At 43.9% G+C, this 15,542-nt stretch overlaps 1 protein-coding gene across 1 annotated transcript in view; it reads left to right on the forward strand.

The window, feature by feature from the left end:
* The window catches only part of KCNJ14 (potassium inwardly rectifying channel subfamily J member 14), a 36,773-nt gene extending 31,853 nt beyond the window's left edge, over positions 1 to 4,920 (forward strand). The window contains exons 4-5 of the mRNA XM_020792668.3: positions 1,260 to 2,125; positions 3,356 to 4,920. Of these exons, the coding sequence (XP_020648327.2) occupies positions 1,424 to 2,125; positions 3,356 to 3,907 (1,254 nt within the window). The 5' untranslated portion in view covers positions 1,260 to 1,423 and the 3' untranslated portion in view covers positions 3,908 to 4,920. The remainder of the gene's footprint in view (positions 1 to 1,259; positions 2,126 to 3,355) is intronic.
* Positions 4,921 to 15,542: the final 10,622 nt, after the last annotated feature.

A 15,542-nucleotide genomic window follows, 5' to 3' on the forward strand; every position in this document is an offset into this window, starting at 1 on the left:
GGAGTGCAAAAACTCTTAGATGTACAATAGTGTAAAACCTGTGTTAGAACCAACTACAATGTCACCCGTTCTTTTGTAGTGCACCTTTCTCAGACTTGGTACCCTCCAAATGTGCTTGACTACAATTCTCATCATCCTCACCCAGCATGGAGCAATAGGGGACGACTTCATGTCCACCAGACAGGAGATAGCTCTCATAGAGGGTTTTCGAAACAAGCCGTTTTCCAAAGAGTAGACATATTAGCCTCCTTCAGCAACATAAGGAAGAGTTTTGTAGCAGATGAGGAGATAGATTGTAATCAGTTAATGCTCAGTTCAAAATAAATAAGTTAATCTTCAAGGCTTTTTGATGTTTTTCTAAACAATTCATTGCCAGCCAATGCTCACTTTTATGACAAGCAAACTTCCCTTGTCAAATGAAATGATTGTTCAGTTTGAGACAAGTGTTTTCAGTGCCACAACTCAAGCCCAGAAGATGCGATAAGGAAACTGAGCGATACCGTTTAGGCCTAATTATCATATTCTGTCCCTAAGGGTCACAGCTTCCAGTTCTGGGTCACAAGAACACTCCTACATTTAGTCTCTCTTTTTAGAAATGAATTGCTGACTGCAGTAAAAAATGTAGCTCTGCTGCAAGAAAAAGTAAACAATAATAAAGTCAGGCAAACTCAACTCTCAGGCAAAATAGTTTTTCATAACCTGAAATTTAATTATTTATTACTGTATTTGTTTATTTATTGCATTTATACCCCGCCCATCTAGCCAACTGACTACTCTGGGCGGCTTCCAACATATATAATAAAACAATATGAAATATAACAACATTATAAACATCAGAAATCAAATTATTCAAGATGGAAAGAAGAGAAAGTAAATCAAGTAATAACTGAAGGGAAGGCCTGCCTAAACAGCCAGGTTTTCAATTGGCTTTTAAAGATGCCCAGCGAAGGGGCTGCACGGATCTCAGGAGGAAGATTATTCCAGAGGCAAGGAGCTACCGCCAAGAAGGCCCGGTTTCTTGTTTTTTCTTTCTAGACCTCCCTCAGCGTCAGGCTCCTCAGCCTCACCTCCTGACTCAATCGAGTGATACGGAAATCCTAGATAGAAGCAGACAGAACCTTCCAGGATTAGACAAGAGAAAAAATTGAAAAATTTCACACCATCCTATTGATAAATCAGAGATGGTGTGTTAAACTGATGTGACTTCTAGAGTTGATATGATTTATTAATTGATTGTACTTTTTGTCACCTCTTTCCAGTTTTCTTCTCCAGGTTGACCCGCGGTGCTGAGTGTCCGCCACACCGCACCTTCACTTGCTAACTCTCCCCCAATACCAACTTTTTGTGGACAACACACAGGCTGGGCCACCAATCCCCCAAGCCCGGCCTGGCCTTGGCCGGGACAAAGGCTAACCCCTCAGAGATGGGGGTGGCCAAAGCCATCCGCCGTCTCAGTGGGGCTGGTGATGGGGTGGGAGAACTCAAAGAAGAGGAATCCATAGAATCGCCCACCAGCTGCAGCAACGGCAAGCCTGCCCCCATCCGGCAGCGCAGCCGTTTTGTGAAGAAGGACGGCCACTGCAATGTGCAGTTCATCAATATGAGTGAGAAAGGCCAGCGGTACCTCACTGACATTTTCACCACTTGCGTGGACATACGCTGGCGGTGGATGTTTGTCATCTTCTGCCTCTCGTTTGTGGTGTCATGGTTTCTCTTTGGCTTCACATTCTGGCTCATCGCTATCCTTCATGGGGACCTCTCCCCTGACCAACCACCAGACTCAAAGCCTTGCTTCTCAGAGGTCACCAGCTTCATGGCTGCCTTCCTCTTCTCCCTGGAGACCCAGACTTCCATCGGGTATGGCTTCCGCAGTGTAACAGAAGAGTGTCCATCAGCTGTCTTGGTTGTGGTGTTCCAGTGCATACTGGGATGCATCATTGATGCCTTCATTATTGGTGCAATCATGGCCAAGATTGCCAAGCCCAAGAAGCGCAACGAGACCCTTGTCTTTAGTGATATGGCAGTGGTGGCCATGCGTGATGGGAAGCTTTGCCTCATGTGGCGTGTGGCCAACCTGCGCAAGAGCCACCTGGTGGAGGCCCATGTCCGGGCACAACTGCTGCAGGTAAGGACATTATTAAAGAGAAACCCACAGACAAGTTACAGACAGGCAACATTTGTATAGCAACAGGATATTGTTCAAGTTGTTTATTAGGGTTTACAAATACATCAGTTAGAACCTACGGTACCTAATAGACAGATCAATAGAGGCAAAAGAAAGGTAGAAGAAAGGCAAGAAAAATTAATGAACCGCTTTTAATGAAGTTCAGGATGGGTGAATATCAAGGGTTCAAGAGGATATATGTTGCTTTTTATTTGGATCCTAAGCTCCACCAACTGGTGCAAAAGACATACAGTCTGGTGCAAAAGACATACATTTGGAACTGAAATAATTTGTAGCCCAGGGATTTGTTTTGAATATCCGAACTGAGCAGAGAAGGAATAAGGTAATGGTCTGTTCCTGGAGGATAGACTGCCCCCCGACACACATAGTAAGGTCTTGAGTGATGTCCCCTGGAGATGGGGACATCACCAAACCATCAAAAGTCATATCCACACCTCACACCATCTAATCCTGCTCTCTTCCTGATAATCATGTTTCTCTCTGTACAGCAACTAATGCAGAGTTGGATATTTCTCTCCGCAAGAATACCCTTGCGATATCCAGACTCAAGGACACTCTCCTCACACTCAACTCATGTTCCCAGTGAGGAATGTGGACAGGAAAAGGAAAGAAATCCCACTGCTGTCTCTGGTTCAAGATCAGAGGTAGCAACAAGACCGCCCTGCCCTGCTTGCATATGGCTGGAAAGTGCTGCCATAGCAGTAGTGATATTGACAGTAGTTAATTACAGTGGATAGAATAAATGGGCAGATCCAAGACAGAGGTGAGGAACTGTGAGAAGGCTGGAAGGAAAGGTGGACAGGTGGGAGGCTGTTAGAAGCACACGATATGAGTACACATTTGCAAATAGGCTGCTTATTTTCCCCACATCATATGTGTAGGTCCTTTTCTGTTCGGGTTAGACAGCTAGTGGAGCCTATTTAGGTCACTGCCAGAGTGCATACATATAAGAGACTGCATGTTGCCCACCCCATAAGTAGGAGATCACAAAGAGCATATATGGGGTGCGCAAAGAGATCATGCGCAGCCACCAGAAGTCATTTCAGAAAATGAAGTGACATTCTTATCACAGTCAAAGAAATGGTTGCTGTGCATTGTATTTTTATAACCTGAGAGGGTCGTTTCAGCCTATAAATCCCTAAATCTCTACCTCTGTCTTCTCTCCCACAGCCTCGTGTGACCCCTGAAGGAGAATATATCCCCCTAGACCACAACGATGTCAATGTAGGCTTTGACAATGGTACAGACCGCATCTTCCTGGTCTCCCCAGTGACAATTGTGCACGAAATTGATGCTGAAAGCCCCCTTTATGAGTATGGGCCTGAAGATCTGGCTGAAGCTGACTTTGAACTGGTGGTCATTTTAGAAGGTATGGTAGAAGCCACGGCAATGACTACACAGTGCCGTAGCTCCTACCTGCCCAGTGAGCTGCGCTGGGGGCACCGCTTTGAGCCTGTACTCTTCGAACGACGTGGCCACTATGAGGTTGACTACCAACACTTCCACCGTACCTACGAGGTGCCTGGAACTCCAAACTGCAGTGCTAAAGAGCTGAGTCAGCGCAAATACAGGGCGCCCCCTGCAGGAGCCACTGCCGCCCGTGCCTCCTTCTGCTACGAGAATGAGGTGGCGCTCATCTCCTGCCGTGAGGAAGAAGAGGAAGATGAAAGGCAGGGAAGCAGGCGGGTGAGCCTGGAGAATGAGATGTCCACCACCACGTGACACCAGTCACCGGTGTCCTTGGACTGAGAAGGGCTGTGGGCCGTTGGGGAAGTAACGCCAACACCACGCTTTGCATAGTTGGGCAGCTGAGGTAACAATCCATAGGATAACACTTTCACACTTCACCCATCCTGTCCCAAAAAACACAACCGGCTTTCTGAACAAGGGACCGTGTTTGTATCACAAACGGTTGGTTGGGAAGGGGCCATGCCATTTTCTGGCATGTGGGCCAAAATGGCGGCCCTAGGAGATACCGAAGGGTCCCCCGTGATCAAGCACCGAAGAGGGTTAACGAAATACTGAGGGATGGAAGCAAACCAAATGTAATAATCACAACAAAGAAACATGAGCAAGAAAAATAATATCTATTCCAAAGGTGTCTAAAGAGCTCTAGTATCATCTGATAGTTATGACTGTATAAATTATGGTTCTGGCTGTATAGGTGAAGGCTAGATGGATCCAAGTGTTTATTGTCTGTAGGTGCAAGGATACATGAATAAGATATCGAACAGTGCTTTATTGAAGATGTCTCATATGGCTTTCGACTGAGGATGTCTTATCTAGGGGGCTGCACGATTAACAAGGGAAAGAGGGGTTCACCAGAAGTGATAGGTTGGTAGGATTCCATGGAACTGGAAGCTACTCATGCATTCTAGGGAAATGCAGGATGGAGGCTTATTCTGTAGAGTTTTAGAACAGTGTCTTATCTTTTCAGCTACAAGGGCTAGAAAGTATTCAATCACCAGTCAAGAAACTGCCCATGATCTTAACATCCCTGAAACTTGCTTGTCAAGTCCATATGAGGAAGCCCAATGTAAAATTCCAGCAAAAGTAACTGGAAGGCTTGTATATTTGAGTGTGTTTTCTTTACGACAAATGATCTGGCAGATTTATCAGGAGCGAACAATACTGATAACAAAGTGGATTTCTTTAAAGGAAATGGATGAGGTGTATACAATTTAACCAGTCACAGAAACAAGGGTTGTCATTAAAAAAGAAAGAAAGAAATTAAATTCAGTCCATCTGTGTTTTCTGCTTCGAAACTGGGGAGGGGGGGGGAGAGAATCAACAGCATATAAGAAGGTACTCCAAATACGAATAATGTACAATCACTGTTGCCACTCCTTAAATGTATGAACATAATGCAGATATTAATGTACAGTATCCCCAGTATCAAACACTAGTAATGCACTGTGGATGTGAAAGGAACCAAGAAAAAAAAAACACTGTATTTTCCTACTAGTGATGTTGCACTGCGTACATTTTTATTCTCAAGCTATGCAGGATTAATACTGTACTATGACTCCTGTGTAGAATAGCATCTTTCCTGCTTAGGAGTTACCTGGACGGTACAGAAGGAATCCCAAGCTGTGCAGGAGTGTTATCATTTCTGTGCAGAACTGCATGTTTCCTTGAGCAAGATTCTGTGGAAAAGGCATGAAGCTGCACAGAATTTGGCATCTCTCACATAGAACCTCAGATTGAAAACAAAGAGATCAGGGTCTTGTCTGCATGGGAAGCAGAAGGAGGTCCCAGTGGCAAGTCCTGGTATGGTGAGAAAATTGCTATGAATGAGAAACCATGTGAGTACTCATAAGACATAAGACATAAGACATAAGAAATTTATTTGTCATTGCGCTCACAAGTGGGTGCAACGAAATGAGGTGCTCTTCCCCAAGGTAAAACTGGACAACACTACAAAAAAAAGTTAAAATATACACAACTTTCACCATCCAAATATAGATACCCCGTTTTCTCTCAGCAATTAAAATTCCACCAAAAACCTATGGCCCCTCATTTAAACTCAATACTGCACTTGGGTAAAAACTGTTCTTGAATCTGCTTGTCCTTGCTTTCAATACCCTGAATCTCCTTCCTGATGGTAATAGTTTAAAGAGCTGATGTCCCGGATGAGAGGAGTCTTTCAGTATGTTAGATATCCTCCTCTTACATCTGTTCTGATACAATTCTTCCAAAGAGAGGAGTGAACAGCCAATGATGTTTTGGGCCATCTTAATCACCCTTTGAATTGCCTTTTTCTCTGCCACTGTGCAGCTCGTGAACCATACACAGAGACAGTAGGATAATATGCTCTCAATCGAACTCCAATAGAAGGTGATTAACAAACTCTCAGTCAATTGTTGCTTTCTAAGAATCCTTAGAAAATACAACCGTTGTTGTGCCTTCCTGATTAACGCAGCGGTGTTTGCACTCCAAGTCAGGTCATTTGTTATGATAGTCCCAAGAAACTTACATTCAACCACCTGTTCCACACAAACTCCATCTATATACAGTGGCTGAATGTCTGCTCTTTTTTTCCTATAGTCCACTATGAATTCCTTGGTTTTTTGGATGTTAAATAAAAGATTGTTGTTGTTTTTTTGCACCAGCGGGATAGCTGTAATACCTCGTCCCGATACGCAGACTCATCATCCCCAGAGATAAGTCCTACTAGTGTAGTATCGTCTGCAAATTTGATAATCCTATTTGATAATCACATCCCTAGATCAGACGTGAATAAAAAGAAGGGGAGAAATGTGAAACTGCATTTGATGATATAATGCCAGGCGTTTTACGCCCTGATTCTCACCATTCTGGTCCCATGATCTCTATAAATGAATGTAAAACTGGGCAACTTCCTTGGCGGGGTGAGGAGGGTGTAATTCTAACCTGCTCATGCTGGCTGGGGAATTCTGGTACAGTACTTGCCATCTGGAAATGGAGCTGGACCAACCTCTGGAAATCGGTATATCTCCAGAGTTAGACTATTTTGTCCAATTTAAGCTGGACCTACATGATCAAGTACTGAGGAATTTGCTGTGAGTGCAAAATGGATAAATTCCCCTTTTTAAAAAAATGGATCACGTGACATGAAGGCCAACTGGAATCAATCCAGCCTCTCTTGCTCCTGATTCAGAGTTTTTTTTTTTCCTCCCCTGCCACTACTTTTTCCAAGCCAGAATGATTTGAACAGACTTTTCCCAATGGGGACCGTTGTTTTGTTCTCCAAAACAATGGCAGCATGACTGCGGGTGGCATTTTGGTGATGTACTAGGCTGGATGTGACGTTTTGGACACTGGGAACACCCACCCTCACAGTCTTTGTAATGATGAGCTAGATTGCTTCATCTCTGCAATGATATATACTACTTTCACACTAGATCACCTCTGCCCAGGCAAAAAAGGAGGGCAAAAATCAATATATAATTGAAACAACTGTGACAAACTACAGCAGACAACTATGTTTCTGCGGTATGTGTTTTTGTACATTATGGATACTTGCGGAAACCGTCCCTTCCCTGTAGTGCTGTGCAAAACTTTAAATAGTCCACCAACTTTACAATGAACCATAAAAGCAGACGGCAGGATCAAAGGATGAGGGACAGTAACCTGGATCAAACTACATCAGATTGAGGAGCCAGTAGGGACATTGGCACTGAAACAACCTGCAGTCTCCATGTGATCACCTAAACTGAACAGAAGCATAAAATAGTCTGTGAACGAAGCTGCAGCAAACACAAATTGCTCCAATTCAGCTTTCTGTGTAACCAAACCCTTGTGCATCAAGTCTAGTATTCTTTAATATGAGTTTACTCTGACTGTCAGTTCTTATTGGCAGAAGCCCTCCAAAGTCTCAAGCACAGATCTTTCTTACCACTTGATGTCCAACTCTTTTAACTCAAAGGATCACCTGGTGATTTTCTGTATGCAAGCAGGTGATCATGAGCCATTCCTTTAGGAAATGTTCTGCTTTTGTGAATTTATTTTCATTTGCGTCAAGAAGGCATAAAGGCATTTCCCAAAGAACTGGAGCCTATAGGTCAGGCCTGCCCATCTCCCGCTTTGCTGGCCTCGAATGCCGGAAAACCTCCATCAAGTCTATGACTATCTCTGGGAGAAGAAACAAAGAAAATTAACTCTGCACCACAGAAAAGATGCCAGCCTCAACATCTGGTTTTGCCCCAAAGCAGGGTGCATCTCAGAGCCGTATGAGAGATTCCTATATAGACAGCAGCTGCCCAAGCTGGTCGGTTGACAGCAGCGTAGGCTGAAGGTCAGAGCGGTGAAAGCTCAGATTGGATTCACAGCTGGGAGCTCGGATTAATATGACACAGTTCCATCGCTAATCCCGGCTGCTTTATGCCTTCAACACCGGAGGAGGGCAAACACATTAGAAGCTGCTGCCTTGGTACTCCTCCCCATTGCCTGCTTCTTTCCCTGACCCTGTCATCTTGGGCCTCAAAGTGCTGGCACCTACTTTTCATTCTGGCATCGCTGAGGTGGTGGGACATCAGGAAGTCCTCACCAGCCACGGCTGAGCAGGTGACAAGATCAAGTGGAGAGGCATTTTTTTTGAGCCAAAAATAGCTTCTTACGAATCTCTAATCTCCAGGCCTACAGCATCTATCAGCTTGAAGGTCACTACAGGTTGGGGCAAAAGACAAACATCAGCTTTTTCCTCATGGTAGCCTGACATTTACCTATGGCTATCACTCTATCACTGATGATGTCCATTCTCTCTTGTTCACCTTGAGCTATGATTACATCCTCCTTTCATTTCTGGTATGTCTGGAAAGAAGATAACAGCAGTCATAAGGCTCCCTCTACCTTCAGTAACACAGTCTATCTCTACCATTAGGCAGGGACGTTTGGTACACCCCAGGAGACTGAGGCACCATTATAAAGTAGCATGCCGCTAAGCATTTAGTTGACTGTTATTTTATTTTTACCACCATAGGAAGGGTGCAAGAGAGGGTTCGTTGAGATTTATTGATTCGGCTATAGTGGCAGCTAGTGCCTGCTGCAGGAGGGGAGGGGAGGCTCAGCAACCAATCACCATCATCATCTTAGAACTGCAGAACTGGAAGGGACCCTATAGATCATCAAGTCCAGCCTCTGTCAGGGAGGCACAGTTGGGAATTGAACTCCCTGATTCCACAGAGACCTAAATGATTGAGCTATCTAGCAGTTATGGTGGAGGGAGACAGGCCCTGAATGGATATTTGTATACAAACACAAAGAACATGCTCACACAAAGAGGATAGGTTACCACTGTTCAGTCACCACAGCTATCTACACTGGAAACCAACAACGACTACAGTATTATTAAATGGCATAGCACTTCAGTATATTTAATTCTTAGAAATTAAATATACTGTAAATTATAAATTCCAAGGAAGTTATAAGACCATTGTTTCAGCCATACTCTGTAACACCTATAACACTTCATTGCAGGTCAATCCATCTCCAATTTATGACTAGCAACCTAGAATAGATAAGGATGAATCAAGATCACTAGGTGAAAAATTAATCTAAACACCAGTCTTCCTTCTTCTTTCTATCTTCTCTCACCCTGTTAGGATTCCTGTGCCATTAACCATTGTCACCTGGGGAGATACAGACAGAGGAAACTTTGCCAAGTGCATGCCCCCAAACTCTCATCCTCCTCTAGTGAAAGGGGTTGCCTGATCCATCTCTAGCTTAAATTCCGTGTACCCCAATTGGAAATAAGTTTGTAGACCAGTGGTTCCTAACCTTAGGTCCCCAGATGTTCCTGGACTATACCTCCCAGATATCCTGATTACCACAGTTAGTGATGAAGGCTTCTGCGGGTTTTATTCCAAGAACACCTGAGGACCCAAGATAGGGAACCATCGCTCCAGATGATATACAGTATGCACACTTTATACTCACAATAATGACCACATTAAACCTCATATGCAAAAACACCTATGGACACAAGTGCAGATCAGTTGTTGAACAGGTGGGACATTTGTGCAAGACAGTGGATTGTGTCTTGAGGTTCAAACTCTGAAGCCTTAGGATGAAGAAGCAGTCCCTGGCAGATCAGGGTTGGAGTCTAAAGGTATCCCATGTGGACAGAGAAAAGCCCTTCACCAGTTAGGTGAAGACCCTTACTGAGGACACAGCTGAGCAAATGTCAACACTTTTTCAAGTCAAGCTGAAGGTACGTACACTGGCAGCAACTCTTCGGAGTTTCAGAAAGCAGTCTGATGAAGCCATATCTAGAGATGGCAGAAACTTAACACAGCTGCTTTCACACCATGTGTTTTGTCACTGAGCTGTGACCCATCCCCTCCTGGGCATTGTAGCCATGAGGACGATAAGTGCCCTGAGGTTGTCCAGCATAAATGAAAAGTGACAACTCAACCACCTCTGGTTTGAAAGACTAAACACAGTGGAGAATGGATTAGGCCTCCTCTTCGTGCACCTTAAATGCCTACGTAAAGTTGTGGTGCCATCAGAAGAGAAGGGGAGGCTTATACAGCTCCTCAAGTATGGATCTCAAGTTGATCTCTTAACAACTGAATCGGAGGAGGGAGAGGTCAAGGCTATAGATGCTCAAGAAAGGTGATACAATGAATGGTATCTTTGCCATAAGGAATTATTTTAGGAGCATTCATAATGTGTTTAGGGCAAGGAAGGAAGTTATGTTCTGAGTTCTAACTCTAAGTAGAGATCCAGAATCCCCTAGCAGGCATGGTGGCTGAGAGACTGGAAGAGCTGCAGTCAACGAGCCACTTTCCCAAATGCTAGTTCCAGTGAAAAGGGTGTGAGTGTGGATTTGCTCCGTCTCCACCCTGTGCTAGCACTAAATCTATCACTGGTAAATTTGCTTGGCTCCCATCCAACTAATCAACTTCCACACAGAGCAACTTATTAGAGACAGATGGTTCACAAATGACTCTTCACCACAACCTGCCAGCAGCCCATCCACTACATCAGCCTCAAGCTCAAAAAGTCAACACTCACACACCAGTTATCTTAGGCAGGCGGTTCCCCCCCCCCCCCCCGCTTCCCAAGCATCCCCAGGACAGTGACCCACAGCAGTCTGTTGTCGATCTGTGTTTATTCCCTATTCACCCATTTCGGAGCTCTGTATGCATAAAACTGGGCGTTTAGGATAAATTATCTTACCATACCCTCTTGTGTCCACAAATAAAACTGCAACGTCTGTGTTTTCCTTTTGCTGTGCCACATAAGACACTACTGTAATGCGTTTGTTGCACTTCCCGAATCTAGGATTCATTACCTTGATTCACCTGTTCATTCCTGTGTCTCCAAGAAACTGTTCATATTCTGAATGAAAAATCTCCGGCATGCAAATATACTTGCAAATACACTTGTCATGGGCAAACACACTTCCTAAAGATGTACTGTACTCTGATTTACTAGTTACATTCTTATGTGCAGATATACTCTCTCTGCTCCTGGTAGCCAACTGCCCCATTTTATTCCTGTGTTGGAGATGAATTGTACAGGAGTGACTAGATATGCAGTTTTTCAGGTTTCAATACATCTGTCTAAAATGTACACAGGTAAAAAAGGTAAAGGTTCCCCTTGACAATTTTTGTCCAGTCGTGTTAGACTCTAGGGGGCGGTGCTCATCCCCGTTTCCAAACCATAGAGCCAGCGTTTTGTCTGAAGACAATCTTCTGTGGTCACATGGCCAGCGCGACTTAGACACGGAACGCTGTTACCTTACCATCAAGGTGGTCCCTATTTATCTACTTGCATTTGCATGCTTTTGAACCGCTACGTTGGCAGGAGCTGAGACAAAGCGACGGGGGCTCACTCCGTCGCGTGGATTCGAACTTACGACTGCTGGTCTTCTGACCCTGCACCACATTCTTCTGCGGTTTAGCCCACAGCGCCACAACGTCCCTCTCAAAGGACGCTAATACATCACATACTAGATTGCCACTGCATACATTGCTGAGGCTGTTTCCCATACCTAAAAAGCACTACAAACCAAGAAACAAACAAAATATGCTTTTTAAAAAATAAGCAGCCTGTGTATAATACTGTAGAACTGGCTGGACAGCTTAGTTCTTTAGGTATCTGGCTGCAGAGCTGGATGTTGGGAGCTCAACTCCTCACTTTGCCTCCTCCAAGTAGGGCCAGCCTATGTGGCCTTGGGCAAGCTGCACAGCCCCAGGGCGCCCCCAAAAGAAGGGGAATGGTAAACCACTCCTGAGGAATCTATACCTAGAAACCCTGGAAATGGTCAGCGTAGGGCAGAATTGACTTGATGGTACATAATTATTACCATATGTAATACAAGTGTTTATTCAATATATATCTATCAATATAGCATCACCATGTTATTAAGAATATAAAAATGTAACCATAGTAATGGATTTCTGCTATAATTTCATTTTAATACAAATTTGTCTTCAAGGGTAGAGATGGCACAAAGGCCAAAGTGAAATCAAGTGCATCTGGTTTCATTATCCAGACTCAAAAATTAAAAAAAAATGTTGATAGGCCAATATAGCTAAAATATAATCCCATGATGTACGCTTGGAAAAAAGGAGAGGCAGATGTTAAATAAATTTTCTTAGGTCATTTATAATGCTATAAAAAGTGCTTCTAAATTTGGAGCAAAACTCTTCACAAACCGATCTGTCTCGAAACAGAATCTCACTGTTAATTAGAATTAACAAAGGTCCTCCTAAAAGTTGCATTTTAAAAAATCCTACAATTTGCTCTATTTATTATTTAGTATATTTACATCTATCCGAATTTATTATCCTAGAACTATCAAGGTGGAACTTTCTTAAAATAAAACCTTATTAAAATTAATGCTGTTATTTTTATGGGGTAACAACTTGCTTCCAATTTATTGGAAAACCCGCCCAGACCGCATCCTTAACAAGTGCTCGCTTCCCTTCGAGTCCATCCAGGCGGCCCGAAAGGAGGACCTTGCTGGGGCTTACTCCTATTGCCTTATATGCCCGTCACTCATTCTGACTGACAGGTAAGCCGGTAAGGAGGAAAGATTGGAAAACTGATATTTGGACTGTCAGGTTCATAGACCTACAAAAAGTAGACACTCAAACAGGAATCAACTTCTGGACCAATTTGATGCTCTTTTGTTTCCTGGGGGAGAGTTGTCAGTTTTAGGGGTGTCTTTCACAGGATATTTCCTCATCAAGCTGCAAAGGCAGGAATGCCTCCTTTTTTGACTGAGGTTGTGGATGATGGTGAAAATTTCTAAAACCTTAAAAACTGTAGCACATATGCATACAAATCAACAGAAGCCCTGTATATGTAACCATATAGACAGGAGGGCCTGGCATGCTCTGGTCCATGGGGTCACAAAGAGTTGGACATGACTAAACGACTAAACAACAACAACACATGTAACCAAGGAATGCCTGGCCACCTTATCCATCTCCTGAGAAACCTATATGTGGGACAGGAAGCAACTGTTAGAAGTGGATATGGAACAACTGCTTGGTTCAAAATTGGGAAAGGAGTACAACAAGGCTGTATATTGTCCCCCGGCTTATTTAACTTATATGCAGAATACATCATGCAAAAGGCCGGACTGGAGGAATCCCAAACCGGAATTAAGATTGCCGGAAGAAATATCAACAACCTCCGATATACAAATAATACCATTCTGATGGCAGAAAGTGAGGAGGAATTAAAGAACCTCTTAATGAGGGTGAAAGAGGAGAGCACCAAAAATGGTCTAAAACTTAACATTAAAAAAAAAAAACCTAAGATCATGGCCACTGGCCCCACCACCTCCCGGCAAATAGAAGGGGAAGAGATTAAGGCAGTGACAGATTTTACTTTCTTGGTCTCCATGATCACTGCAGATGGTGACAGCAGCCACAAAATTAAAAGACGTCTGCTTCTTGGGAGGAAAGCAATGACAAACATAGATAGCATTTTAAAAAGCAGAGACCTCGCCTTGCCGACAAAGGTCCACATAGTCAAAGCTATGGTTTTTCCAGCAGTGATGTATGGAAGTGAGAGCTGGTCCATAAAGAAAGCTGACTGCTGAAGAATTGATGCTTGTGGATTGTGGTGCTGGATGAGACTCTTGAGAGTCCCCTGGACTGCAAAGAGAACAAACCTATCCATTTGAAAGAAATCAACCCTGAGTGCTCAATTGAATTATCACTCTGTGTGTGTGTGTGTGTTTAGTCGTTTAGTCGTGTCCGACTCTTCGTGACCCCATGGACCAGAGCACGCCAGGCCCTCCTGTCTTCTACTGCCTCCCGGAGTTGTGTCAAATTCATGTTGGTTGCTTCGATGACACTGTCCAGCCATCTCATCCTCGGTCGTCCCCTTCTCCTCTTGCCGTCACACCTTCCTAACATTAGGGTTTTTTCCAAGGACTCTTTTCTTCTCATGAGATGGCCAAAGTACTGGAGCCTCAGCTTCAGGATCTGTCCTTCCAGTGAGCACTCAGGGTTGATTTCCTTTAGAACTGATAGGTTTGTTCTCCTTGCAGTCCAGGGGATTCTCAAGAGCCTCCTCCAGCACCACAATTCAAAGGCATCAATTCTTCGGCGGTCTGCTTTCTTTATGGTCCAGCTCTCACTTCCATACATCACAACAGGAAAAACCATAGCTTTGACTATTCGGACTTTTGTTGGCAAGGTGATGTCTCTGCTTTTCAAGATGCTGTCAAGATTTGTCATCACTTTTCTCCCAAGAAGAAGGCATCTTTTAATTTCAGGGCTGCTGTCTCCATCTGCAGTGATCATGGAGCCCAGGAAGATAACATTTGACACTGCCTCCATATCTTCCCCTTCTATTTCCCAGGAGGTGATGGGACCACTGGCCATGATCTTAGTTTTTTTGATGTTGAGTTTCAGACCGTTTTTTGCACTCTCCTCTTTCACTCTCATTACAAGGTTCTTTAATTCCTCCTCACTTTCTGCCATCAGAGTGGTATCACCTGCATATCGGAGGTTGTTGATATTTCTTCCGGCAATCTTAATTCCGGCTTGGGTTTCTTCCAGTCCAGCCTTCCGCATGATGTATTCTGCATATATGTTAAATAAGCTGGGGGACAGTATACAGCCTTGCCGTACTCCTTTCCCAATTTTGAACCACTCAGTTGTTCCATGACCAGTTCTAACTGTTGTTTCTTGTCCCACATATGGATTCCTCAGGAGACAGATAAAGTGGTCAGGCACTCCCGTTTCTTTAAGAACTTGCCATAGTTTGCTGTGGTCCACACAGTCAAAGGCTTTTGCATAGTCAATGAAGCAGAAGTAGATATTTTTCTGGAACTCTCTGGCTTTTTCCATAATCCAGTGCAAGTTAGCAATTTGGTCTCGAGTTCCTCTGCCTTTTCGGAATCCAGCTTGTACTTCTGGGAGTTCTCGGTCCACATACTGCTGAAGCCTACCTTGGAGGATTTTGAGCATAACCTTGCTAGCGTGTGAAATGAGTGCAATTGTACGGTAGTTGAAGCATTCTTTGGCACTGCATTTCTTTGGGATTGGGATGTAGACTGATCTTTTCCAATCCTCTGGCCACTGTTGAGTTTTCCAAACTTGCTGGCATATTGAATGTAGCACCTTAACAGCATCATCTTTCAAGATTTTTAAATTATCACTCTACTTTTCTAATATCTATGTTCACATTATGTAGCGTGGGACGGCTCAACGTCTACTGCATCACTCGCCCTCGTATGAAGCATATGGGTTGGGCTATATTAGAAATGTTTCATTGAAGAATTCTTCCGTCAATCTTAAAAAGAAGATGCCTATTGGCTGAGAGAGATGTACATTCTAATTATGAGGACAGCCCTCTCGCTTCTACTGGTTGTTTTTCCTGTCTCTCAGGAGAAGGGCGGTGTCAT

This window comes from Pogona vitticeps, chromosome 6 (genome assembly GCF_051106095.1).
Source record: "Pogona vitticeps strain Pit_001003342236 chromosome 6, PviZW2.1, whole genome shotgun sequence".
In the NCBI taxonomy this organism is placed as follows: domain Eukaryota; kingdom Metazoa; phylum Chordata; class Lepidosauria; order Squamata; family Agamidae; genus Pogona; species Pogona vitticeps.